The following is a 26,440-nucleotide window of genomic DNA, read 5'->3' on the forward strand; positions in this document are numbered from 1 at the left end:
ACTGCAATGAGAAGCCCGTGCACTGCAACGAAGAGTAGCCCCCGCTCACCGCAACTAGAAAAAGCCCGCGTGGAGCAGTGAAGACCCAGTGCAGCCAAAAATAAAATAAATAAGTTTAAAAAAATTAACTAAAATTTTAAATTGATTTAAATTTTGATTTAAATTGGTTTCTATTTCAATGTAAATTCTTTTAAATCAGTTCCTCAGTTGCACTAGCCTCATTAGAGTACTCAGTTGCCACATGTGGCTAGTGGGTACCATATTGGACAGCACTGATGGAGAACGTTCCAATCATCACAGGAAGTTCTGTCAGACAATGTTGGTCCAGAGGTTAAAATAGCCCAGCTGCGGGGGTTTGGTTCCTTTGATCATCACTGTTCCTATCTGAGGCTTCTTCAAAGCCGTTCACAATCACTCTGCCCTTTAAAAGCTCACCAGTCAACAGATTCCCTTTGTTGGAGCGACCTCACCTAATCAGAAGAGGCAGAGGGTTTTGTAAATCAGTGAAGGTTAATCAGCTGCTCTGCTCTGCAGGGTGATTCTGCTGCTGACCAATTCTTTCGACCTTGAAGATGGCTTTTTGACAGTCAGCAACCTGGAGGAGGTGAAGAGTTACCTGGCGTCTGCCTACCCCAGCAAGTACAGCGAGGTGTTCCCACAGATTAAAAACTGCAGCTTGGAATCGGAGCTGGAAACGGTAAGGTGCTGGCAAGGTCTCGGGCCCTTTGGGAGCTGTTCTAGAGAAAGTGCAACTTGAGGGGTATGCACACCCTGTGAAAATCAGGGAAAACTCGGGACTTCCCTGGCAGTCCAGTGGTTAAGACTCCACGCTTTCACTGCAGGGGGCACGGGTTTGATCCCTGGTTGGGGAACTAAGATCCCACATGCAGTGCGTGGTGTGAAAACAAACAAACAAACCAAAACAACAACAACAATATATATATATATATGTATCTCCTTCCTTGTGCCTCTTAGAGGACGAGAACTCTGCCCACTAGTCTCCCCGAGTGCTGCACGGGAATCCCAGTCTCTACACAGTTCCTTTGGGTTCCCTGTGTCCTTTCTTCCTTTAAATTTTTTCTTTTTAAAATTGAAAAATAGAGGAAAGTATAAAGAATAATATAACAAACACACATCTATCCACCTCTCAGAATGAAAAATTGTAAATATTTTGTTATTTGGGGCTCAGATTTTTTTTATGTAAAAGAAAACATTTCAAGGATAAAGGTAAAATCCCTTTTGTTACTGTCCCCAAAGCTTTCACTACTCCCCAGAGGCCAGAACCTTTTTTTTTTTTTTTTTTTTTTTTGCGGTACACGGGCCTCTCACTGCTGTGGCCTCTCCCGCCGCGGAGCACAGGCTCCGGACGCGCAGGCCCAGCGGCCACGGCTCACAGGCCCAGCCGCTCCGCGGCATGTGGGATCCTCCCGGACCGGGGCACGAACCCGCGTCCCCTGCATCTGCAGGCGGACTCTCAATCACTGCGCCACCAGGGAAGCCCTGTAAGAGCTACATTTTATTCTATCATTCAAATATCCTACAATTTACTGGACCCAAGCCAGCGGCAGTAGAAGCCCAAAGTCCTAACCACTGGACAACCAGGGAGTTCCCTATGGATTCCGTTACTGATAGACATTTGGGTTTTTCCAAAAAACTTTTGCTACTGAAATCACCTTTATTTATATTTTACAGAATTATATTTGCTATTCTGGCAACTTTTTTTTTTTTTTTTTTAACAATTGAAGTATTGTGTTACTTTCTTACATACATCAAAGTGAGTCAGTTATACATATATATTCTTTTTCATATTCTTTTCCGTTATGGGATATTACAGGATATTGAATATAGTTCCCTGTGCTGTAGAATACTACCTTCTGGTTTATCCATTCTATATGTATAGTTTCCATCTGCAGGTCCGAAACCCCCAATCAAACCCTCCCCCAACCCCGCTAGGCAACCGCAAGTCTATTCTCTATGTATGTGAGTCTTTTGTTCTTTCATAGTAAGTTCATTTGTCATATTTAGTTTTTCAAACTTTGTTGAATTTAATTTTATTTTATATTGGGGTATAGTTGATTTACACTCTTGTGTTTGTTTTAGACATCCAGCAACCTGATTCAGTTATACGTAGACACAGATCTATTCTTTTTCAGATTCTGTTCCCCTATAGGTTATTAAAGGGTGTTGAGTAGAATTTCCTGTGCTACAGAGTAGGTCTTTGTTGGTATCTCTTTTATATATATTAGTGTGTATATGTTAATCACAACCTCCCAAGTTATACCTCCTCCACCCCACTTTTCCCATTCGGTAACTGTTAAGTTTCTTTTCTAAATCTGAGAATCTGTTTCTGTTTTGTAAATTGGTACATTTGTATCAGTTTTCAGATTCCACCTGTAAATGATGTCATATGATATTTGTCGTTATCTGTCTGACTTACTTCATTTAGTATGATCATCTCTGGGTCCATCCTTGTTGCTGCAAATGGCATTATTTCAATTTTTATGGCTGAGTAATATTCCATCGTATATATTCACATCTTTTCTATCAATTCCTCTGTCAATGGACATTTTGGTTGCTTCCATGTCTTGGCTATTGTAAACAGTGTGGCAATAAAGGTTGGGGTGCATGTGTCTTTCCGAATGATGGTGTTCTCTGGGATTATGCCCATGACTGGGATTGCAGGATCGTATGGTAGCTCTATTTTTAGTTTTTTAAAGAAGCTGCAGATTGTTCGCCATAGTGGCTGTCACAAATTTCCATTCCCACCAGCAGCGTGTAGGCAGCTTCCGTTTTCTCCACACCCTATTCTGCATTTATGCTTTGTGGACGTTTGTTGATGGCCATTCTGACTGGTGCGAGACAATACCTTGTCCAAGTTTTGATTTGCATTTCTCTAATAATTAGCGATGTTGAATATCTATCCCTGTGATTTTTTTTTTTTAACAGTGTGAGTAAAGCTAAACTCTTGAAACTGGCTTCTTGAAAGTCGGCCCTGTTTTGAATTCTTTTTCCGTTACCTACAACAGGACATTTCTTTAGACCAGGGGTCATTTACTGCCCCGCAGGCTTTGGGAATGTTAAGTGCCCATAAGCCCCCTTTTAAAGATGTTGTTATGAGAAACGGCCACAAGGCGGCAGCATTTCTTCATGCCCCACTCTGGTAACTCCAGCAACCAGAGGCTTAGAGAAAGTCGTATTCTTGGGTTGTAAATTACATGGAAAATGCCCGAAGAAAACCCCGAGGGTTTACATCTCGTCTCGTTACTTCGTCCCCTCACCGCACAGACTGATCCCCAACCCCTGCAAAAGTGCTATGCAGATAGTCCTGTGGTACATACAGGGGGCGCCTCTAAGGAACGAGGCTAGAGGTGGGAACCCCACCACCAAACCCATGAAGACCAGGTGACTTTTCAAAGCTCTTCCTACCCAGAGGGTCCACCGTCCTTTGGGTGCACTAGGCTTGCTTCAGCTGTAGGAGGACCTGCCTGGATCTGGAGATTGTAGTCCCATGCAGAGGGGACCAGGAACTACAGGTCCAAGGGGTGGGGCTCGTTTGCCGGCACATCCTGCCCCCCCAGCTCCCTCAGCCCCAGCACACTCCAGCCTTGGGACCCAATCCTGCTTAGGCTCCAGGGATGTGACACCAGCCCAGGTCACCGAGGCCTCAGGGCAATATAGTAGGCGTTTTTTCCCTCTTTTTTCGTTAAATTTAATTTTTACTTTCTTTCTGTTGGAGTATGGTTGATTTACAGTGCTGTGTTTGAGTTTTACAGCAGCTTGATTTAGTTATACATGTACCTGTTCTCTTTCAGATTCTATTCCCACATAGGTTATTACTGAGTGTTGAGTAGAGGTCCCTGTGCTCTCTAGTAGGTCCTCACTGGTTATCTATTTTTATACATATATATATATATATGTGTGTATGTGTGTGTGTATATATATATACATATATTAGTGTGTATGTGTTAATCCCAACCTTCTAATTTCTGTCTCCCACCTCTGCAACTTCCCCCTTTGGCAACTCTGAATTTCTTTTCTAAGGCTGTGAGTCTGTTTTTGTTTTGTCAGTTATTTCATTTGTATCTGTTTTTAGATTCCACGTGTAAGTGATATCATATTTGTCTTACTGTGTCTGAGTTACTGGACCTAGTGAGATCATCTCCTGATCCATCCATGTTGGTGCACATGGCATGATTTCATTGTGTTTTCTGGCTGGGAAATAGTCCACTGTGTATATGTAGTGTATCTTGTTTATCCATTCATTAATCTCGGTGGATTTTCGGTAGTTTTGATGCCTCGGCTATCGTAAATCTTACTGCAATGACCATTGGGGTGCATGTGTGTATTTGAAAGATGGTTTTCTCCGGATATTTGCCCAGGAGTGGGATTGCTGGAGATTATGGGAGCTCTATTTTTCAGTTTTTAAGGACCTTCCCTACTGCTCTTCATTGTGGCTATTACCAATTTACCTTCCTCCCAACAGCATTGTTGGGTTCCCCTTTCTTCACGTCCTCTGCTGCATTTATTCTTTGGAGAATTTTTGATGATTGGTGCCAGGGGATAACTCGTTGTCATTTTGATTTCCATTTTTCTACTCGTTGGCGACGCTGAACATCTTTTCACGTGCTTTAAAACAAACAAAAAAACACAACAGGGTGAGTAAAGTTAATCTCTTGAAATTGTTTTGAAAGTCGGCCCTGTTGTGAGTTCTTTTTCCGTTACCTACAACAGGACATTTCTTGAGAGCAGGGATCATTTAGTGCCCCGCAGGCCTTGTGAATATTAAGTGACCATGAGCAGTGTTTTAAGGATGTTGTTATGAGAAGCGGCCACAAGGCGGCAGCACTTCTTCATGCCCCACTCTGGTAACTCGGGCAACCACAGGCTTAGAGAAAGCTGTGTTCCTGGGTTCTAAATTACATGGAAAATGCCGGAAGAAAACCCCAAGGGGCTGTGGCTGGATACTTCCCACCCCCCTCACCGTGCAGACTGATTCCCAACCCCTACAGTAGTGCTATGCTGATGGTGCCATGGTTCGTAGGTGGGGCGTCTCTAAGGAAGGAGGCTGGAGGTGGGAACCCCACCAGCAGGAGCCATGGAGATCCGGTGTCTTTTCACAGCTCTTTCCTCCCAGCAGGTCCACCATCCTTTGGGTGCACTAGGCTTGCTTCAGCAGTAGGAGGACCCGTGTGGATCCGGAGACTGTGGTCCCACGCAGAGGGGACTAGGCACCACAGATACAAGGGTGGGGCTCGTTTGCCGGCACATCCTCCCCAGCTCCCTCAGCCCCGTGACAGCCCAGCCGTGGATCCCAAGCCTGCTCAGGCTCCAAGAATGTGACACCAGTCCTGGCCACTGAGGCCTCAGGGCAATATAGTCTGCATTTGTTCCCTCTTTTATAATTTATCTTTTATTTTCTATTAGAGTATGGTTGATTTACAATGCTGTGTTTGAGTTTTACAGCAGCTCGATTCAGTTATACATATACAAGAACCTATTCTCTTTCGGATTCTTTTCCCACATAGGTTATTACTGAGTGTTGAGTAGAAGTCCCTGTGCTCTCCAGTAGGTGCTCATTGATTATCTATTTTATAATTATATATATACATACATATTAGTGTGTATGTATTAATCCCAACCTCCTAATTTCTGTCGCCCCCCTCTGCAACTTCCCCCTTTGGTAACTCTAAATTACTTATCTAAGGCTGTGAGTCTGTTTTTGTTTTGTCAGTTAGTTCCTCTGTATCCTTTTTTAGATTCCACCTGTAAGTGATATCATATATTTGTCTTACTCTGACTTACTGGACTTAGTTAGATCATCTCCTGATCCATCCATGTTGCTGCAAATGGCATGATTTCTGTTTTCTGGCTAATAGTCCACTGTGCACACGTATGGCGTTTTCTTTATCCGTTCATTCAACTCGATGGACATTTCAGTAGTTTCGATGCCTCGGCTATTGTAAATCTTACCTCAACGACTGTTGGGGTCCATGTGTGTATTTGAAGGATGGTTTTCTACAGATATTTGCCCAGGAGTGTTATTGCTGGACCTTATGGGAGCTCTATTTTTCATTATTTAAGGACTTTCCCTACTGCTGTCCATTGTGCTGTTACCAATTTACCTTCCCACTAACCAGGGGTTCCTTGTTCTCCAGACACTGTCCCTTATTTATTGTATGTAGACTTTTTGGGGTTTTTTGACCAGGCTGATTGTCCTTCGTACTGCTGAGGTGATAACTTGTAGTTTTGATTTGTATTTGTGTCATAATTATATATGTTGAACTCTTTCCTTGTGCCTTTTGGCCATATATATATATATATATATATTTTTTTTTCTGGAGAAATGTTGTTTTAGGTCTTTTTTCCTTTTTTTTTTTGATTGGGTTGTCTTGTTGTTGAGTCGTACATGCTGTTTGTATATCTTTGAAATTTAGCCCTTGTAGGTTGCATCATTTTGAAATATTTTCTCCTAGTCTGTAGTTGTCTTTTTGTTCATGGTTTCCTTCGATGTGCAAAAGCTTTATGTTTGATTGGGTCCATTGGTAGGTGTGCTTTTATTGCTGTTGCCTTGAGTCTGACCTAAGAAAATGGTATGATTTATGTCACAGAATGTTTTGCCTATGTTCTCTTCTGGGGTTTTATCGTGTCATATCTTGTATTTAAGACTTTAATCCCTTTTGAGCTTATTTTTGTGTATGGTGTGAGGGTGTGTTCTAACTTTATTTGCGGCTGTTCAGCTTCCAACACTACTTGCTGAAAAGACTGTCTTTTCTCCATTGTATATTCTTGCTTTCTTTGTTGAAGATTAATTGACTGTAGGTGTGTAGGTTTATTTCGGGCCTCTGTATTCTGTTCCATTGATCCATATGTCTGTTTTTGTGACCAGACCATGACACTGTTTTCTTTACTGTAGCTTAGTAGTATTTTCTGAAGTCTGGGAGGGTTGTGTCTCCTGCTTTGTTCTTTTTCCTCAGGATTGCTTTGGCAATTCTGGGTCTTTTTTTGGTTCCATATAAAGGATTATTCTGGTCTGTGAAAAATGCCATGTATAATTTGATAAGGATCTCATTAAATCTGTAGATTGCTTTGCGTAGTGTGGCCATTTTAGCAACATTATTCTAGGACTTTTTTTTTTTTTAATATTGGTTGCGCCAGCTCTTAGTTGAGGCAGGCAGGCTCCTTAGTTGCGGCACGTGGGCTCCTTAGTTAAGGCTCACGTGCTCCTTGGTTGCGGCATGCATGTGGGATCTAGTTCCCTGACCAGGGATAGAACCCAGGCCCCGTGCGTTGGGAGTGTGGAGTCTTATCCACTATGCCACCAGGGAAGTCCCTGGGACCTTTTTTTTCACATTAATTTTCAGGTCAATTTGACAAGTTCCACTGGGGGGTGGGAAATCCCTTTAACTTTTATTAGAATTGCACTGACTCTGTAATATAATTTGGGAACAATCAATATTTTTTTCAACTGTGACTTCTGATTTAGGAGCAGGCTTTTTCTCATCATTCACTGAAGTCTTCTTTTATATTCTGCAACTAATTTTTCTCCACAAAATCCTGGCAGATCTTTGATTTACCTTTATGTCTATGAACCTTATTGTTTTGTTCCTATTGTAAATAGTGTTCATTTCCCAATTTCTACCATTGCTGGTTTTCGTTGCAAAAAAAAGCTAACAGTTTTTGTGTTGGTCCTTTATCTAGCAACCTTGATGAATTCTCTTATTCTCATATTTGTCTATATATTTGCTTTACTTTTCTATGTAATTCTTATGGCACCTGCGGATCCTAGGAATTTTTTTCTAGCACAGTGGAAGTGCAAATGAGAGTGGGCATGTTTGTCTAATTCTTATATTTAATGTAAATACTTCTAGAGACTGCTTCTAGAAAGTGTCTCTAGAGAATGCCTTTCAAGAAGAGGGAACAGTAAAGGTCCATAGCTCTGCTTGCCAATAAGGTAACTTGGAGTTTTTTTGGCCCTTTGATTTCATAGGTGGAGCCATTCCAGGTCATTTCGTGGATGAGGCAACACTTTGTTATTCCTTCCTCCCTGCTTACACTGACCTGTGGCACGACCCTCCCCACCAGGGTGTCAGCAGATCCCCAGACCTCAGCCCCTGCCTTTAAGGCCTGGATCCTGTTCAGATGACTTCTGAGGCCTACTTGTGTTCCTGCTCAGTTCAAATTTCCTTTTTGTTTCTGGCACCTGGGAATTTTCCTCACTTACTTTTTGAGTTTGGCTCAGTGCCCAAGAATTGTGTGGTTATTGATTTATTTAGACTTTTTTCCACTTGAATTTTTCCATGAATCTTTAACAAAGTTTAAAGTTAAACTATACCTTGAGTTCCTTCCCAAACAGTACAAGGACTTTCAGACACTTTCACTCACCCCTCTTGTTTTAAATACCTTTTATGTCCAATTCTTATTTATTTTTTAAAGGTTAACAGATTTTTTTTTTTTTTTGGCTGCATTGGGTCTTTGATGCTGTACGTGGGGTTGTGGTGAGTGGGGGGCTACTCTTCTCTGCGGTATGAGGGCCGGGCTTTTCATTGTGGTGGCTTTTATTGTTGCAGAGCACAGGCTCTAGGCGCGTGGGCTCAATAGTTGTGGCGCACAGGCATAGTTGCTCTGTGGCTTGTGGAATCTTCCCGGACCAGGGTTCGAACCCGTGTCCCCTGAATTGGCGGGTGGATTCTTAACCACTGAGCCACCAGGGAAGTTCCCAATTCTTTTTAAACTGATAAATTGGATGCTATTGTTATTTTATACAACAGTGTCTGTATTGACCGGCATGCTTGCTAGTTTATTTGTTCACCTTTATTGCATCCCAGCTGTCTTCTGGGGGCATGTATTATCAGTGACACTGCTTAGCACTGTCGGCTCATGGTAATAAAAAGCAGGCCACCTTTAGTAGGTTCTGTTGTTTTTAAATTCTCTGCAAGTGATCACTCCCTTATGGTCTGCACCCAGGGCGGATGAATACCATTGTCCCCATTGGTATGCTGTTGAGCTGTCCTGTATTTTGAATCTGACAATCCAACATCTGCCATTCCAGGGGAAGGGTGCTGAAATCTTAGTTCTTATTCCTGCTGACTCTTCACTCACAGTGGCATGTTTTCTGGTCAGTTTATAAATCTCGGGTTGCAAGCTCACCGCTTGATCATCTCTGGTGGTCTTACAGGTAACCCAATTCAGACCTGCAATGGAAGCCTTCCCCAGTGTTTGCTTCTGCTGCTTCTGCTGCTGGCAGCGAGGGGGTGCTTCCCCACCCCCACCCATAAGCCCTTTCAACCAGGAGCTGAGGCTCTATTTCCACAGTTCAGTATCCCTACAGCAGCGTTACCGCCGCAGGCATCTGGCCTCTGAGCAGCCTGCCCACTTGGTTGCCTGCCGGCCAGGCCAGCTCCCCACCATTCTGGCTCCTGTAGCTGTGGCTCCACCATCTCAGCTCCCGGAACACCCAGTCAGTCATGATACAGGAAGCAGAAATTATGCAACCATTATTTTACTATATTTTATCCATAACGATGTGAGTTGGGGCAGGAGAGAGGAACTAGTGTTCCAAGTTGACTGAGGTGTCTCCTCACACTTTGCAAATAAGGGCTCCTGACAGCTCGCATTTCTGTCCAGCCCAGCTTACCCTCAGTGGGCTGGTGTGCAGGTGGAAGATCCAACCTCAGAATGTGGCTTCTCGTGGCTGATTCTCAGGTTCCCCAAGTAGCTTAGCACCTGGGGAAGAAGTCCTAAGTCGCCCGGGTGTGTAACTGGTGTCTTCATCCTGTGGGCAGGCCGTCCAGGGCACCGGCCTGGCCTTCATCGTCTACACAGAGGCCATTAAAAACATGGAGGTGTCCCAGCTGTGGTCGGTGCTCTACTTCTTCATGCTGCTGATGCTGGGCATTGGAAGCATGCTGGGGAACACGGCCGCCATCCTCACCCCTCTGACCGACAGCAAGGTCATCTCCAGCTACCTGCCCAAGGAGGCAATCTCAGGTGAGTGGGCCAGCGAAGGCGGCGGGGCTCGGGGAGGTGAGCAGAGGGAGGAGTCTCCTCAGGGGCCGCGGGCTCAGCGAGAGGCCGCAGCAGCCTCACTGGGGTCCTGCCATGGCTCTCTCCTCTCGGGCAATCTGGGACCTGGTACACATGATTCACCCCATGCATCTGGTTCTCCACATCACAGGGGAGTGAAGTGGTCACCCCAACCTTCGCAAAGGCCAAACCCCCCAGCACGGCCCTCAAAGCTCTCCAGGCCAGCAGAGAACCTGCTTTTGTCTTTGTGTTGACTGAAGCATAACAACAACACGTACATTTCTCACACTGGAGAGCCCCTCCCTGCTCCTGCCCCATCAGTACGCCCCCATCCCCGTCCTCTTTCCCGTCCGTGTAATAATCCAGCCTAAGACCATACACCACAATTCATCTACCCATTCTGCAGCTGGCAGACCTTTGCCTTGTGAGGGCAAGAGCCTGTTTATCCAGGCCTGCCTCTCCACTTCACTCCACCACCCATCTGCTCCAGTGCAACCTGGCAGTGTCCAGAGAACCGTGACTCCTCACCCCCACATCCAGAACCCCTCGTCCCAGCCCACATCAAACCCAGCTCCCACCAGAGCCCTCTAGCGCTTAGCCTCCCTGCCCTCAGGAGCCAGCATTATGTGAGCCTCCCCTCCCGCACAGAGCCTGTTCTTGTGTCCGCCTCAGGACAGCAGTGGTGCTCACTGGCTGGTGGTGTAGGCTGTGGCCATGGAAAGGGCAGGTGGGAGCTTTAGAGTCTAATACTTTGTGGGGTGCCCAAGGGAGGCAGCAGAGACTGGAGCCAGAGCTTCGGTTCTGGAGACAGAAGGGCCTGTGTCTGAATTCCAACTTTCTTTCTGTGCTGTGGAATGTTGGGAAAGTTACCCGACCTCTCTGAGCCTTGGCTTCCCCCTCTGTAGAAGGGGGCTCCTGATAACCTGCCCCAGAAGCTAAAGCCTCCACTGCATGGCAAGTGCCTGGGGCGCAGTAGCAGCTGGGTAAGCATTTGTTTCTTCTCCTCCCCTCCCTACTCCTCTCTTCTGGTGCCCTGCAGCTCAAATCTCCTCCCCTGATTCACTTCCCATGAGCTTAGTGGCTGAGTTGCTGGGATAAACAGAGTCACCAGACCCATAGATTGGGTGAGATTCCCCTAGACAGCAACGCCTACAAGTTTCTCTTTTCCACCAAGTTTGATTCCCCACTACTGGACGGCCCCATGAATTAACAGCAGGAAGTCCTGCTGACACTCCTTGCAACACCTTTGCCCCACGCTGCCCAACACACACACGTGGCACACACGTGCAGAGAGGCCAGTCCACGACAGCTCCCCCAGCCCATGAGGATGAACTGAACGGCCAGCGCCTCCTCAGGGTCCATGGCTCTTGGGCCCCATAGAAAGCTGGGTGCGCAGGCCAGGGTCTCAGGCGGGTGAGCAGGCGGTCTTGTGCTCCTAGGTCTGGTGTGCCTCGTCAGCTGTGCCATCGGCTTGGTGTTCACCATGGAGGCCGGCAACTACTGGTTCGACATCTTCAATGACTACGCCGCCACGCTGCCCCTGCTGCTCATTGTCCTGGTGGAGGTGGCCGCCGTGTGCTACCTGTACGGACTGAGGAGGTAGGAGGCCTGCCCCGCCAGCCGCCCAGGAAACCCACCCGTGAAGGCCATGCCTCACAACACTTTCTGCCACATGTAGTTTCGAGAGTCCCAAGTGTTCACATTATGCACGTGGGTCTTTGTGGTCTGCAGCGGGGGCGGGGCGGGCAGGTGGTGATGGACATGCTGCAGGGTCCAGGAGAGGCAGGGGCTGTGGTTCCCCCTGTGACAGTCTCACCCGGCCCCCTCCCATCCCCCATGGCTGCCTTTTCTGCCGTGGGGAGCAGTTTCAAAGGCCCTGGACTGGAGGTAAGACACCAATCCGGATGCTGGGCCTGGGTCGGCCACTACCTGGGTGCCCTCAGGCAAGTCACATCACAGCCCTGGACCTCGGTCCCCTCCCCTGGGAAACGGGGAGGTGGCTGGGTCAGCATTTCTCAAAGTGCTGAGATACTTTCCATCCTCATTTGTGTGGGGGGGGGGCAGAAAAATATGATTAGCCTATCCAATCCATGGTAAAACGGATATATTGTCATGCTATTGCTAAATTCAGGTAAATGAGTCAATTATAAAAAGCCCACAGACGATGGGAATCACAATGGTGGGCTGCAGGCAGCTACACTTGGGAAGCACCACTCCATGCCAGCTCCAACGGGTCAGGGCCAAGGTGCTTCTGCTTCGTTCAGGTTTTCCCTCTGCCCCAGAAAACCTGCTCTGGTTTCAGGGGACAAAAGCGATTCCCCTGTGGGGGCGTTTCTAGGGGGAAGGAGAGTTGCTGACAGACAGCAGGGTGGGAGGGGTGGAGCAGGGCTGCCCTCGCGGTCCCCTGGTGTTGAGGACTGGCTTCACAGGCATCCCGCCAGGCCCTCTGGTGTACAGCAGCAGCCTCCAGCTGAAGGCCGGCACCAGGAGGATGGCCTCTGATGTCCACTCGCCTATGGGTGGTTGCTTTGCCCCCTCTGTGGCGGCCTCAGCCCTTCTTCCCTCCCTGCCCCCAAGACCCCCACAAGGAATCAGAGACCACCCAGTGGTCGTGTTCAGACATCAGTGGTGCCCAGCACAGAATCTTCCTGAGCAGACGAGGAGGTGTGGCCTGGACTGCCTGGCGCCAACAGCATGGATAATCCAAGCTTTCTCTCCCCACCTCCAAACAGATTCGAAAGCGACCTTAAGGCTATGACTGGACACGCTCTGAACTGGTACTGGAAGGCCATGTGGGGCGGTGTGAGCCCGCTGCTCATCATCAGCCTCTTTGTCTTCTACCTGAGTGACTACATCATCACAGGGACCCTGCAGTACCAAGCCTGGGACGCCTCCCAGGTATGTAAAAACATCACCCAGGTATGTAAAAATACTCAGCCCAGCAGCTGGGCTGAGTTTTTCAACATGGGCTGCAGTGAAGAGAGTGAGATTCCGTCCAGAACTTCCTGGTGGCCTCTGTCCACTGAGGCCACTCAGGCAAGGCCAAGCAAGGCTGGAGGGCATGGCCCCTGAGGAGCTGGGTGGGGCAGGGACTGGCGTTTACACTGGAGTTGCTAGGACAGAACCGGGGACTGAGAGGGGCACTCAGGAGGCTGGGCTGCATCTGCTCACCCAGCAGAGGGCAGCACATCAGTGTTTTAACAACCTGGACAGCCGTATCACGGCACCGGGCCTGAGGGCCAGCCTTGGCTGTCCTTGCACAGACACACTCTCATAAAAAAGATTTACTTTTTAAGGAAAGTAATACAACTGACCAATTTGGATTTCTTTCCCTGTGGGTAGAAGATGCTGCCCCTTAGCATATGGTGTGTGTGCAGTGTGCACCCCGTGCTCCAGTCCACACACTCCATGCTGCACCATGGCTGGGAAGGCGCCACCGCGTCTGGTTCTGGCAGTGGTGCCGAGCAGGGCTTCCCACCCCGCAGTGGAGGAGCAGGGTGTTTCCTCCAGTCCCTGCAGCCTGATACTTTTGGAAAATGCAATTAACAGTGAATTCCTTAAAAAAAAAGGTAGAGCAAATACAAGCACCAAATATGTATCAGATTCAGCAGACACAGGATTATAGGCTGTCAAACTGCTAAAATCATTTATGTTTCCTCCCAATTCCTGTACTCGTCACACAGAACACAATGAGTAACAGACGAGCAACAGAAGTCTGTGGGCTGGTTCCCGCGGCCACACTCCGGCTGGCATTTTGGTTTACAAACCATACGTGCTTTGGTTGACAGCAAGTACCTGCTCCCTGGATTTAGCCGTCCTCTGGTTCCTTTGTGGAAAGGTAGTGTAGCATTTAGTGGCTTTGGGGCCTCAACTGGTTTCTCATCAGTTTTGCATTTACGGAACCATCCATCATTCTTCCAAGTAAGTCCTGAGGTCCATCAACACTTCTCCTGAGATGAGAGCTGTGCTGCTGGGCACAGAAGCTAATAACCACATGTGGCTACTGAAATTTAAACAATATTTAAAATTCACTTCTTGCGCATCCCCGGCCACATTCCCAGTGCTCAATGGCCACCTATGCCTGGTGGCTGCTGTACTGGACAGGTAGCCCCTACATTTAGGTGCCCTGCTGCTGCCTTGAACGTAAGCCTTGGATTATTCTCATGGTTGCTCTTTCCAGATAGCTCCAAACAGTATGCACAGGGGGAGTTAGTCTGCCCAGCAGAGCCACTAGTGACCTGCACGGAGAGCTGGGGCGGCCCCAGGTGTAAGGATGCCCGGCCGCAGATGCTCTCTTCCTCCCGCTGGAGGGCCTGAGGCCCGGAGGGGTGGTGCCCTCGGAAGGCTCCGCATGGGAGGTTCTTTCTTCTGACACTCAGGTTCCTTCTTCAGGGCCAGCTTGTGACGAAGGACTACCCCTCGTATGCACTGGCCATCATTGGGCTGCTCGTGGCCTCCTCTACCATGTGCATCCCCCTGGGGGCCCTGGGGACTTTCATCGTGCGCCACCTCAAGCGGAGAGACACAGCCTCCGTGGCCTGAGAGCTGGGCTTCCCCGAGACTGCCGTCAGCCGCTATCTTACAGCCACTTACGTACAGATGGAGCCGCCTCGGCTGCTTTTGGAAATATTGACTCCGGAAGCACTCAGCCCATCGTCTTCTCGAGTCTAGAAAGGATTAGGAAGGTGAAAAGAAAGACTACTCCCTCAGCAGGACACACACCCCACCCGCCATCCCCAGAGTCACACACGGTGCTTCCTCCCTGTCACCACGGAGGCAGAATTCTCACAGCCAGTCTTGAAGACAACTGCTCGACTCTAGCAAAGTCCTAGAAGTAGGGCACACCGGGAGCTGAAATTTGACTACTGTTTTTATGGGATAAAATTTAAGGAATGTTTTCTGGTGAGATCCCAACATACTAGCGGGCATTCATTTTTAGAGAATTTTGAAAAGGAGTTTTTTAACTAAGATGACTAATCTGAATGTCATCAATGCAAAATTAATTAGTTCTTTTTTTAGTCACGGTGAACCTGCAATCACTGTGTTCTCCTTCGCTAATAGGATTGACTGGCCATAAAGAAAGAAGGCCTTTGTTTGGAGCTCACAAAAGGAGTCACTTTTCCCTAATCTGAGGCCTCTCAGTGGGTCCAAGACCAGTCCTCTCTACGAACAACCCCAAACCACCTTCGGCCCTGGTGTCTCACGACACTGAAAAGCTGCCAGAGCCTCTATGAGGATGAAAGTGAAGCTAACTTTCCCATAGACCTAAGGTTATATTTGGACATGATGACCAACTCTTTACAGGAAAGACCATAACCTAGTTTTAAATTATCTGTACATAAGTTTTCTAAAATGTATAGAAAGACGGCTCTCAAACAGAACACCCAGTAAGTGAAGACACCATATTTATGATACAGCATTAGTCTACCTTGTGAACGTCTCCTGTCGTTTAACTGCAATAAGTAGGTCAGGGTTATCCCGGAAGTGAGGAGGTCCCTTACTGCTCTAACACTCCTCAATTCCATGCTCTCAGTGAAGCACACAGTTTCTTTGAGTAGATTTGTACAGACATCTTTAAAGACACTTACACATTCACCTGGAACATCAGATGTTCTAGAGATGGCTTTTCTTTTTCATGCCATAAACTTCCCTATAACAAGAAATAGGCATTAGAAAGGTCTTAGGCAGTCTTGAACCTCCAGCTTCACCTGATGCCCATAAAAAGACCACTTGGTGGTGTTAGGCAAGCTGGAGAGCCGCATGTAAGTCAATGAAGTTAGAACACACCCCCACCCCATATACAAAAATAAACTCAAAATGGCTTAAAGACTTAAATATAAGACAAGACACCGTAAGACTCCTAGAAGAGAACATAGGTAAAGCATTCTCTGACATACATAAATCGTGCCAATGTTTTCTTAGCTCACTCTCCCGAGAGAACAGAGATAAAAACAAACAAATGGGACCTAAACAAACTTAAGCTGTTACACAGCAAAAAAAACCCATAAACACAACAAAAAGACAACCTATGGACTGGAAGAAAATACTTGCAAATGATGTTACCAACAAGGGCTTAATTTCCAAAATATACAAACAGGTCAACAACAAAAAATAACCCAATCCAAAAATGGGCAGAAGGCCTAAATAGACATTTCTGCAAAGACAACATACAGATGGCCAACATGCACATGAAAAGATGCTCAACATCACTAATAGAGAAATGCAAATCAAAACTACAAATCAAAATGTCACACACCAGTCAGAATGACCATCATTAAAAAGTCTACAAATAGGGCTTCCCCGGTGGCGCAGTGGTTAAGAATCCACCTGCCAATGCAGGGGACATGGGTTCGAGCCCTGGTCCGGGAAGATCCCACATGCTGCGGAGCAACTAAGCCTGTGTGTCACAACTACTGAGCCTGCGCTCTAGAGCCCGTGAGCCACAACTACTGAAGCCCGCGTGCCTAGAGCCTGTGCTCCGCAACGAGAGAAGCCACTGCAATGAGAAGTCCGCACACCGCAACAAAGAGTAGCCCCTGCCAAATAAACAAATAAAAATTAAAAAAAAATAAGTCTACAAATAACAAATGCTGGAGAAGGTGTGGAGAAAGCAGAACCATCCTACACTGTTGGTGGGAATGTAAACTGGTGCAGCTACTATGGAAAACAGTATGGAGGTTCCTCAAAAAACTAAAAATAGAGTTGCCATATGATCCAGCAATCCCAATCCTTGGCATATATCCAGACAAAACTATAATTCAGAAAGATACAGGCACCCCTGTGTTTACAGCAGCACTATTTACAATAGCCAAGACATGGAAGCAACCTAAATGTCCATCAACAGATGAATGGATAAAGATGTGGTACATATATACAATGGAATATTACTGAGCCATAAAAAAGAACGAAATCATGCCATTTGCGGCAACATGGATGGACCTAGAGATGATCATACTAAGTACGTCAGAAAGAGAAAGACAAATACCATATGATATCACTTATATGTGGAATCTAAAATATGATACAAATGAACTTATCTATGAAACAGACTCACACAGAACAGACGTGTGGTTTGCCAAGGAGGAGGGAGCGTGGGGGAAGGATGGATTGGGAGGCTGGGATTGGCAGATGCCAACTATTATATATAGAATGGGTAAACAACAAGGTCCTACTCTAGCACGGGGAACTATATCCAGTATTCTGTGATAAACCATAATGGAAAAGAAAAAAAAATCACTTGGCTTTAAAATGCATGAACCAGCATTTACTTACCACAACTAGTCAGTCCTCTGATTTCTCATCAGAGGGTTCTTCGGTGTCACAAAACCTCGGCTATCAAGGCTTGGAGAGTGAGCACACTCAACAACAAATACACAGCACAGAGTCTGTTCCTGAATCCTTACGGGTCACAGTCTCCGAGCCCCCAGCCCAGGTCACTGTCTTACAACAGGGGCCGCCCCTCGGGGGTTGGTTATCACCTGGGTATTTCAGCCCTGAATGCTAGGTATCCTCAGGAGTGTAGACACAAATGTTGTTCTAGAGCAGGTCTTCATTCACAGTTGCTGTACTTCAGTGGTCCTCCACCTCAGTGTCCATTCAAACCACCCGGGAGCATTTAAAACTCCTGGTGTCCAGGCCACGCCCTGGAACCTGCCAAATCTGAGAACCAGGGCCCTGTTTAAGAGAGAAGGAAAATGTGTCATACATTTAGGCACACTTACATCGAAAGTGACCTTTAAAAGTTTGAAAGCACTTTTGAGCATTTCTAATTGTATGGAAAAGTTACTTCTCCAGAATAATATTTGCTCACAGAAGTCAAACAGATGAAGTCCCATTATTATAGACTAATGTGCTCCAGATGAAAATGTCTCCAGCTTGGGTTCAGTTTTATTCTGCTTTCTGAGAACTGCATGAAGAGCAGAACATTTCATAGTAATCCTCAGTTCTGTTTCAAAAAATTCTTTGAATTCTTTGACTATTTTCTAGGGACTGCACAAAAGCAGTCATCTTAACATTTGTCCACCCTCTTCCAATAAGCTGGAGAGAAAAAGGCACGTTTCATCCCTGTGCCCTTAGCAGTACAATGACATTAGAGCCAGACACGGACTCCAGAAAGCTTTCTGATTATACTAAAAACACACCTACTCTTAGTTCTAAAGAATCAGGTAGGGAAATATTAGGGGGTTTTTTAGCAATTGTCATAAATAAAACCCTAAACAAATATATCTCTAGGTCTTTTTGGTCACTTATGAGATGTAGTTTTGTTTTGAGACCTCTCAACACAAGATTTTCCCTCCTTATGTAAACATACTAGCTAATTTTGAAAAAAAAAAAAAAAAAGGAAAATAAAGGAGAATCCATCTGGTCTCTTTTCTACTGCCTTCTCTGTCTGCTTCCTCACATGCAGTGAAACCGCACCAATGCAGTGCATGAAGGCCATCACGTGAGAAGAGGATCACATGATAACAGGAAGGGTAGCATCCAAAAGAGAAATTAGGAGAAAAAATTCTAATTTGGTGGATTTAAACAGAATGTGAGCTCTTCCGAATTGCTGCAGAATCTTTCCAACCCTTTTGAGAGGTGCCCTGGGCAGTCTGCCCACCTCAGAATCCCTTGTTGGCTGAGGCCATGAGAACCCACACAATAGGTTTGGGTGTGACCTCAGAACTGTCCTGGGGCGGAAAGAGCGTGTAAACTATTGTGTTAGATTTCTGTAAAAGTTATTTTACATAGAAAAATTAATTTATGGCTGTTCCACTTTATAGATAGAAAAGCTGGGGAAGAGAATTAATTCACCCAACCATTTTCTACTCAGCATCCAGTCAGGAAGAAAAAAAACGAGCGATTTAAACAATCCTTTGCAAGGCAAAAAGTACGTCTACAAATATGAAATTCTCAACCAGAATTTTCTGACCAGTCTCTTACATGTGAATCATGTGTCCTTTCGTATTGCCCACCTGCATAGGATCAGCCTTTATGGAGTATATTACAATCCAGTGTCTGTGTAGGCTCTGGGGAAAGTTCTGGTCCCTGGACTTCATGGCTTTTAGATGCTGGAAGGGAAAAAGACAATGATAGATAACAAATGATACTAATTACAGACTGTGATCTTTTCTAAGAAGGAAATAAATGGGCCAAGTGATGGTGTGAGAGGGACAGTGCTTCAATCAGGTGGTCGAGGAGGAGATACGTGGACTGAATTTTGAAGAAGAATGAACTAGTTATTGGAATTGCTGGAAGGTCTGTCCAGGCAGAGGCAATGACAGTGCAAAGGCCCTCAGGAGAGAAAGAGCAGAAAGGAGGCCTGTGGTTGGACTGGGGACGGGAGCGATGGGAGATGAGCTTGGAGCAGTGGGCAGAAACCAGGTCATATAAGGCCTTATAGGCCACAACAGAGCTCCGGTTTCCTTCAAAGAGCAAGAATCTCACCTGAGGGTTTAACGTGGGGCCCTGCGTCATCTAGTTTACACTTGAAAGATCACTTGTAGCTGTGGAGAACAGACTGGAGAGGGTTGTAGATGGGGACCTTGGAAAATTATTCCAGGAGCTACTTTAGGAAGTCCATGGGAAAGATGATGGTGGCAGAGACTTGGAAATGAATATGGAGAGGAATAGGTGGGTCTGAGTTATATTTTGGCAGGGGAGAGTTGCCAAGACTTGCTTATGGACTGGATGCATAGTTGAGAGGAGAGGGATGAAATGTTTGACTTACTGGGTGGATGCTGGTGGCATTTCCTGAGATGGAGAAAACTCGGCATGGAACCAGTCTGCAGAGTATAAATCAAGAGCTCTGGGGGGAAAAAAAAGAGCTCTGCTTGACCATACTGAGTTTGAGATGCCTGTGAATCAGGTGGGAATATCAGGTAGGCAGCAGAACATTAGAATCTGAACCTTTTGGAAAGGTCCGATCTAGATGTATATATATTTGGGAGTCACAGCATCAAGATGCTATTTTAAAACCATGGGTCTAAATGACATCACCTGGGGTAAGTGGGTACATGGAGAGGAGGGCTTAGGACCAAAGCCTACAAAAAAATCCAACATGTGTCCAGACAGGGCCACAGGTTCTTTTCCATCTTTCTCATTGAGAGAGGGGGTCTGTGTCCCTCCCCCTGAATCTGAGTGGGTTTGTGAGTGCTCCAACCAATAGACTATGGCGGAAGGGACACCATTGGACATTAGAGGCTAGATCATACCATGCAAGCTTCCACCTGGTTTTCACTCCGGCCGCCGTGAACCAACCAGGTATGAAGTCCTACGACCTTGAGGCTGCCATGCTGCAAAGCCACATGGAGGTGCTCCAGCTCACAGGACCAGCTGGTCCACCTTCCACCCACCCTTGTGCAGCACCAAACCAGCGCAGACCAGAGACCAGCCCCTCTGTCAGCTGAGTATCACTGAGTGACCTCTGTCAGTGCCATCTGGAACAGAAGAGATCACCCAGCTGTGCCAGGCTCCATTCCTAACTCGCAACACTGTGAGATTACTTTCCAGAAATAGATAACTAGAACAGGGATAAAGCAGAGAGGAGACATCAGTAGGCAATGGAGTTGTGAGTAAAGCTGGACAGAACCCAGGAGAATGTGTGCTCCCAAAACATCAGGAGAAGGACATCTTAAATTCTCCAAACATGACTTACAACCTGTACTTTCTACTTCTCCTAACCTCAGAGTCTATGTCTAAACCGAAATCTAATAGGAGCTCAATTTAGGACATAAAATGTAACATGGTATTTTAATAGATGAAACTTTAGCTTCCTACAGCTAGAAAAATAAACAGGCAACAGGCACGCATCACTGAAAATGGTGAAGAAAGACGAATATCTGGGCCTTTGGCTAAAACAAACAAAAAGCAAAGACAAAGTTATGCTCAGAATAATCTGTAAAGGGAAGTGCTAAGAACAAACAGGCCATCTGACCAGTTCACGCAGGACCAGGGCATTCGTGGTAATAATTAAACATGTCACAACTCCTTTTAATTGTCTCTCCCCCTCCACCCCCGCAGTGAAATCCCATTTATGGAGCCTCTGCGTGATGTCCAACACAGAGGATGAGAGCTGGACATCAAGGAAGAGCTCCCGCCTGTAGATTTACCTGGGTTTCTCAGCAGGGGTGTGTCCGTGTGCATGTGTTATCCTAGGGAACTGCCATATGGATGAGAATCCAAGAATTTATAGTTAAGAGACCAAGTTCAACACACAAGTGAGGCCCAAATATAAATTAGAGCCCATGTTTTCTTTAACTCCACGGCCAGAGTGCTCGCCCTCATGCGAGCCTTATTCAAAATCAGTTTCACAGAATCGTCCTATTGAGATGCTCTGTAAATAAAAAATTCCACAGACCAAAAAGTCTGGGTGCTGCTGCGTTGCACACACCCTCTAGGGGAGTCAAACCTCTGACAAGTCTGAGAATTGAGACAAGTCTTTGACTATGTTTAACCCAATGTTTCCAAATGGTTCTCACCACAGATCCCTACTGTCAAAAAACAGCTCTGAGCACACAGGACTCGTGTTATTCCAAACACTCAAGACAATGCTTTGCCGAACAGACTGAGAAGCTGGGGGCCCAGAGCTCAGGGAAGAGCCAGGCCATCCTGCAAGACACGGCTGCGTGAGGAAGAGTTCTCAGCAGTGAAAACACCCAGGCCAACGGGACAGAACAGAAAGCCGAAACCCCGCAAGTGGAGGGGAGCCTGATGTGTGACGGTGGCAGCACCGCACAGCAGGACGGAGGGAGTCGGGAAGGCTCTCTGCTGACTCTTCCCGTTAACCCAGTGGGAAAAGAAAACTGGAGCCTGTGTCGGATGCCAGCACACAGTCCCTCCCCAGGGGCTACACTCTCCTCCCTCCATCACTTCAAGTATGGCCATGCGACTTGCTTTGACCAATGAAATGTGAACAGAAGAGATTGTCACCTTGACCTTCAAGCAGAAACTTCTCCCTTTTCTTTCTGCCAGGATAACTGGTAATGTTCCTGTGTGAAGCTGTTCCATCACTCTGGGTCCCAGGATGCAGATGTCATGTGGCAGAGCTGCAGCAGACCCTTCAAGGATACACAGAATGAGTGAGAAATAAGTCTTCATTTTTTTAAAGCCACTGAGATTTGGGGATCATTTGTTACCGCAGCATAATCTGATCTACCTGGATTGACACAGACCATTTCCTTACTTTATAGAATGGAGAAAAGACCTGACGTGAAAAAGCAAAATTATGTGAAAAGAAGTCCCTTGGGGTTGAGCAATGTTGTCTTACCCAAGCACAAGGGATGGTAGGAAATTTCTGGTAAATTCAACACCATTGAAATTATACACTTCTTTCACCAAAAGTAACCACAAGAAAATGAAAAGACAAGCCACAAACTAGAAGAAGATATATGTAGTACATATAAGCAACAAAGAATTACTCTCCAGAATATATAAAGAATTTCAGAAATCTTTAAGGACAAGCAATCTAACAGAAACAGGCAAAAGACCTCAAAGGCACAGCACAGGAAACACCCGATTCCCTCCAGCACCAGCTCTGAATCATAACTTTGGATTTTTCTCTCCTTACAGGCTATGGGAACAGACTTCCAGAGAGCCCCACCTCCCGGTATTCATGCCCTGTGTAATCCCCTCCCCGAGTGAGCTGATCTAGTGGCTTGTTTCTAATGCATAGAATATGGCACAAGTGATGGGATGACACTTCTGAGATTAGGTTAAAAAAGACTGTGACTTCCATCTTGCTGGCTTTGGTGAACCAAGCTGCCAAGGTGGAGAGGTCCACGTGCCAAAGAACATAATATTTTAAAGACTTAACTGTAATTTATCTGTAGTAGGAAAACTTCTAACATCAGGACTCATAGGCAAGCAGGAGGAAAAACCCCCAAATGCTTGTTTAAGCCACTTCCCCCCAAAACACCCTTCACACATCACACACACACGTGCAAGGGTCTCCTAGGCACCGAGGTGTCTACATCAGCATTTCCCTCGGGCTCCCTGACATCTTCCTGTGGCCTGAGAGGACGTTTTCTAATAAGCATATTGTCCCACTTCTTGGTTGAGAGCCTCTATCATTTTGAAAAAGAAATTACAATTTGGAGGTGGGAATACAGGGGACATCTTTTAATGAACAATATACTAAATATTCCCCTGGAATACCTGTAACTGAAAAATAATTATAAGGATAAACACAATTTTTAAAGTGGCCATAATTGGAAAGTAGAATTTCAGAAGCTACTCATTTTCTTGCTTACTTACATTGTCTAATTCTTCTATAATGACCACACATTGCTTTGCATGTTTTTTATAAAAAAGAACATCCCTTTGTAAAACAAGGTATAGGAATGACACCAACATTAGTTAGAAAAGAGTATGACATTTTATTTTCACTTACGGATGGACAGTACATGAATTTAGAAATATAATCATTGCAGGGTTCTGAAATATTGATACCTTAAGATCTAACACACCAACATTAGCCCATTCACTGCAAAACAGCCACATCAGCAGTTCAGATTTGGTCTTTGTTGTGGTCGCTGAAATAAGTTCTTAATGTGAAATGCCCAGTAGCATCTGAGTAATACATTACAGTAGACATGAACTAAGTTTCGATATTTCCTCTTTGGAACGAATTATGCTTATTTACAAGTTAAGAGTAGGTAGTTCTAATTACTTACCCTATTGTGAGTTTTAATGACTGACTTTAAGCTACAGAGGGTTTTCCAGCTATTATTTCCTTTAAAGTTTCTAAAAGCAACAACTCTTATTAATGTTTATAAAAGATAATGTTGGAAAAAAGGTAATGTTAAAATCAAGGCGCTCTTTAGAGATATTTAAGGACAGGAAAAGGTATTACCATTGAAAAAACTGTACATATTTTCAAGCACAACACAAATATTGTAGCAGTATTTAATTGAACTATTTTAAAATAGTGGCAATTATACTTCCTTACATACTTTTCTAATTTTTAAACCTCATAATTACAATTTGAATATACAGTCTGACTTATAATTAGAACTATGCACAGCTTCTAGAGTGTATTTTTTCAGATTTATTTCTTCACATAAATTAAAGTTTAAGTTGGTCCTTGATTTGGAGAGCTGTAACTACCTGGAAGCACTAAATTTTAGACTTACTGACAGCTAACAAAAACCCTTAAATAGGGAAAAGCATCGACACTACCGTGCGTGGAAAAGCAGCTGCTGCCTCCAAGTGCAACATCGGATTCAGCACAAGACCTGCTCAGAGGCCTGCATGTCTCCATGAAAGACCCCCAAGAAACCAAAAGGTCCAGAATGAAGGAGCTGACCAACCAAGGGCATTTTCCACACTGGGGCAATCCTGAAAACAGAGGAGGCTTTGGACCTCTAGCATAAGAGAGAGACTTCACATTCTTTGATTTCATTTACACCTTTTAAAAAAGATAAAATACACCTGAACCTTTTTCATCACACTTAAACTGCACAGCTCAAGCTGACTGAACTCATAAGGCAGCCCAACTGAAGCTCCAAAGGAACACCAGACCCTGGTCTCCTCTTTCCTACCATGTAGTCACAGACTATTTCGTCCAACTACTTGATGTATGTAAAAGACATTTTATAAACAGAGTAGACTTAGCTTATTATTAAACTAAAGAAAAGTCCAAAGATGTATGGAAAACTATGCTTGCTAACAGAAACTGCTTCTACAGTGACAATAAACTGAGCTAGAAAAATAATTTCACTGTTTTAAATAAGGAAAGAAGCTAGATTTTTTTAAAATATATTACTTATTCTGCAACAGCTGATTAAACTGACAATGAATAGATTCCTTCCATTCCGTGAGCTGAATTGAGGTTACATTTTAATTATAGAATAGCTTCAAATGATAACCATCCCAATAGTAAAGAGATCATCAAGGCAGTAACATCAGATCAATTCTAAGTCATCACCCCCACACAAAGCGCAAGATGTGCTTTTGGATAAAGGATTTAAAAAGACCTTGGGCTGACGTGGAAAGCGGGTCAGTAAAGACTCCAGTTCTGCATAATGGAATCTTCCAAGCCAAGCCGCTTTCCACAGACACAAATTCAGTCTATCTTTTCTTTCTGGACCAATCTGGGAGCATCAACAAAATCTTTGCCATTGTAAAGAATAATAAAAAATGTTCCAATGCTTGCAACTCCCCAGAAGAGCACATATGCCAGTGTTTCTGTCCAGGTGTCACCTGTTGATTTTAAAAACAAAGAGCTGATAAATAACAAGTCATTTTATTGATACTAGATCCAGCTTTCAGCCGTTTAGCACATCTTGACAACATTAAAGTTTACAAACACATCCAAAGGAAAAATATAAGAACCTCTCAATTAAGGTTTAAAACAGTGGTTCTCAAACTCTGGCTGGCAACAGAATCCGCTTCAGGGCTTGATAAAGAATCAGCTGCTGGGCTGAACCGCAATGTCTGTCTCATTTAGCAGGCCTAGGGTGGCGTCCAAGAATCTGCATTTCTAACCAGTTTCCAGATTATGCTGATGCTATGGGTCGAGAGACCACATTTTGAGAACCGCTTGACTAAACTAATTTCAGGTTATATCAAGCAAATAGTAATTATTAGTTTTAGATTATATACTTTAATATTATAAGAAATTATTACTAATAGTTTAGTTCATAGTCCTATCTATGACAGGTATCAGCTACTACCAAAATGCTAACACAAAAAATACTGGGTTGGCCAAAAAGTTCATTCGGGTTTTTCTGTTATGGAAAATAACTTTACAAATATACATGCTTCAGAAAAGTTATGTATTAAAGTGTATAGGGGCTTCCCTCGTGGTGCAGTGGTTCAGAGTCCGCCTGCCGATGCAGGGGACACAGGTTCGTGCCCCAGTCCGGGAAGATCCCACATGCCGCAGAGCGGCTGGGCCCGTGAGCCATGGCCGCTGAGCCTGCGCGTCCGGAGCCTGTGCTCCGCAACGGGAGAGGCCACAACAGTGAGAGGCCAGCGTACCACACAAAAAAACAAAAAAAAAATAAAGTGTATAAAACAAAACTCAATAAATACAACATATTTAACACAACTCTCCTGAGATGCACTTTTTTTTCAAAGTCTAGAGTACATGAAGGAAGCAGCAGGCCAATGGGAAAAGGTCTATTTTGTTCAACTCCTTGAACAGGTGAACCCAGTGTTGCTTCTCTCCTGCAATAGTACTGGCCTCACCTGCTGACAGGGAAACATGCAGAGGTCAACAGCCAGTTAAGAGGGCACGCCAGAAAGGAAATCAGGGTGTAGACACTTTCCTAATAAGCTGTCAGAGAACATGCTTGCATTTATTTGCTATTCTCTTAAATACCAAAGTAGGGGCTAGAAATCAGACACTGTCATATCTAAACACCACAAAGATCATTACTTTACAACAATTAACTGACATGAGATGTTACTAACCACAGCATCCAGTATCTTT

General features: G+C 45.2%; 2 protein-coding genes across 3 annotated transcripts in view; one reads left to right on the forward strand and one right to left on the reverse strand.

Annotated features, from left to right (window-relative positions):
* SLC6A20 (solute carrier family 6 member 20) overlaps positions 1 to 18,313 on the forward strand; it is a 43,423-nt gene extending 25,110 nt beyond the window's left edge. For both annotated transcript variants that reach the window (XM_060308533.2, XM_030845294.3), the window contains exons 7-11: positions 535 to 697; positions 9,783 to 9,987; positions 11,463 to 11,622; positions 12,756 to 12,921; positions 14,416 to 18,313. In XM_060308533.2, coding sequence (XP_060164516.1) covers positions 535 to 697; positions 9,783 to 9,987; positions 11,463 to 11,622; positions 12,756 to 12,921; positions 14,416 to 14,565 — 844 coding nt within the window. In that variant the 3' untranslated portion in view covers positions 14,566 to 18,313. The remainder of the gene's footprint in view (positions 1 to 534; positions 698 to 9,782; positions 9,988 to 11,462; positions 11,623 to 12,755; positions 12,922 to 14,415) is intronic.
* SACM1L (SAC1 like phosphatidylinositide phosphatase) overlaps positions 1,714 to 26,440 on the reverse strand; it is a 79,264-nt gene continuing 54,537 nt past the window's right edge. The window contains exons 20-22 of the mRNA XM_030845292.2: positions 18,981 to 25,206; positions 15,612 to 17,697; positions 1,714 to 14,690 (exon numbers count right to left, since the gene is read on the reverse strand). Coding sequence (XP_030701152.1) covers positions 25,070 to 25,206 — 137 coding nt within the window. The 3' untranslated portion in view covers positions 1,714 to 14,690; positions 15,612 to 17,697; positions 18,981 to 25,069. The remainder of the gene's footprint in view (positions 14,691 to 15,611; positions 17,698 to 18,980; positions 25,207 to 26,440) is intronic.

The sequence above is a fragment of the Globicephala melas genome, chromosome 11, assembly GCF_963455315.2.
Source record: "Globicephala melas chromosome 11, mGloMel1.2, whole genome shotgun sequence".
Lineage (NCBI taxonomy): Eukaryota > Metazoa > Chordata > Mammalia > Artiodactyla > Delphinidae > Globicephala > Globicephala melas.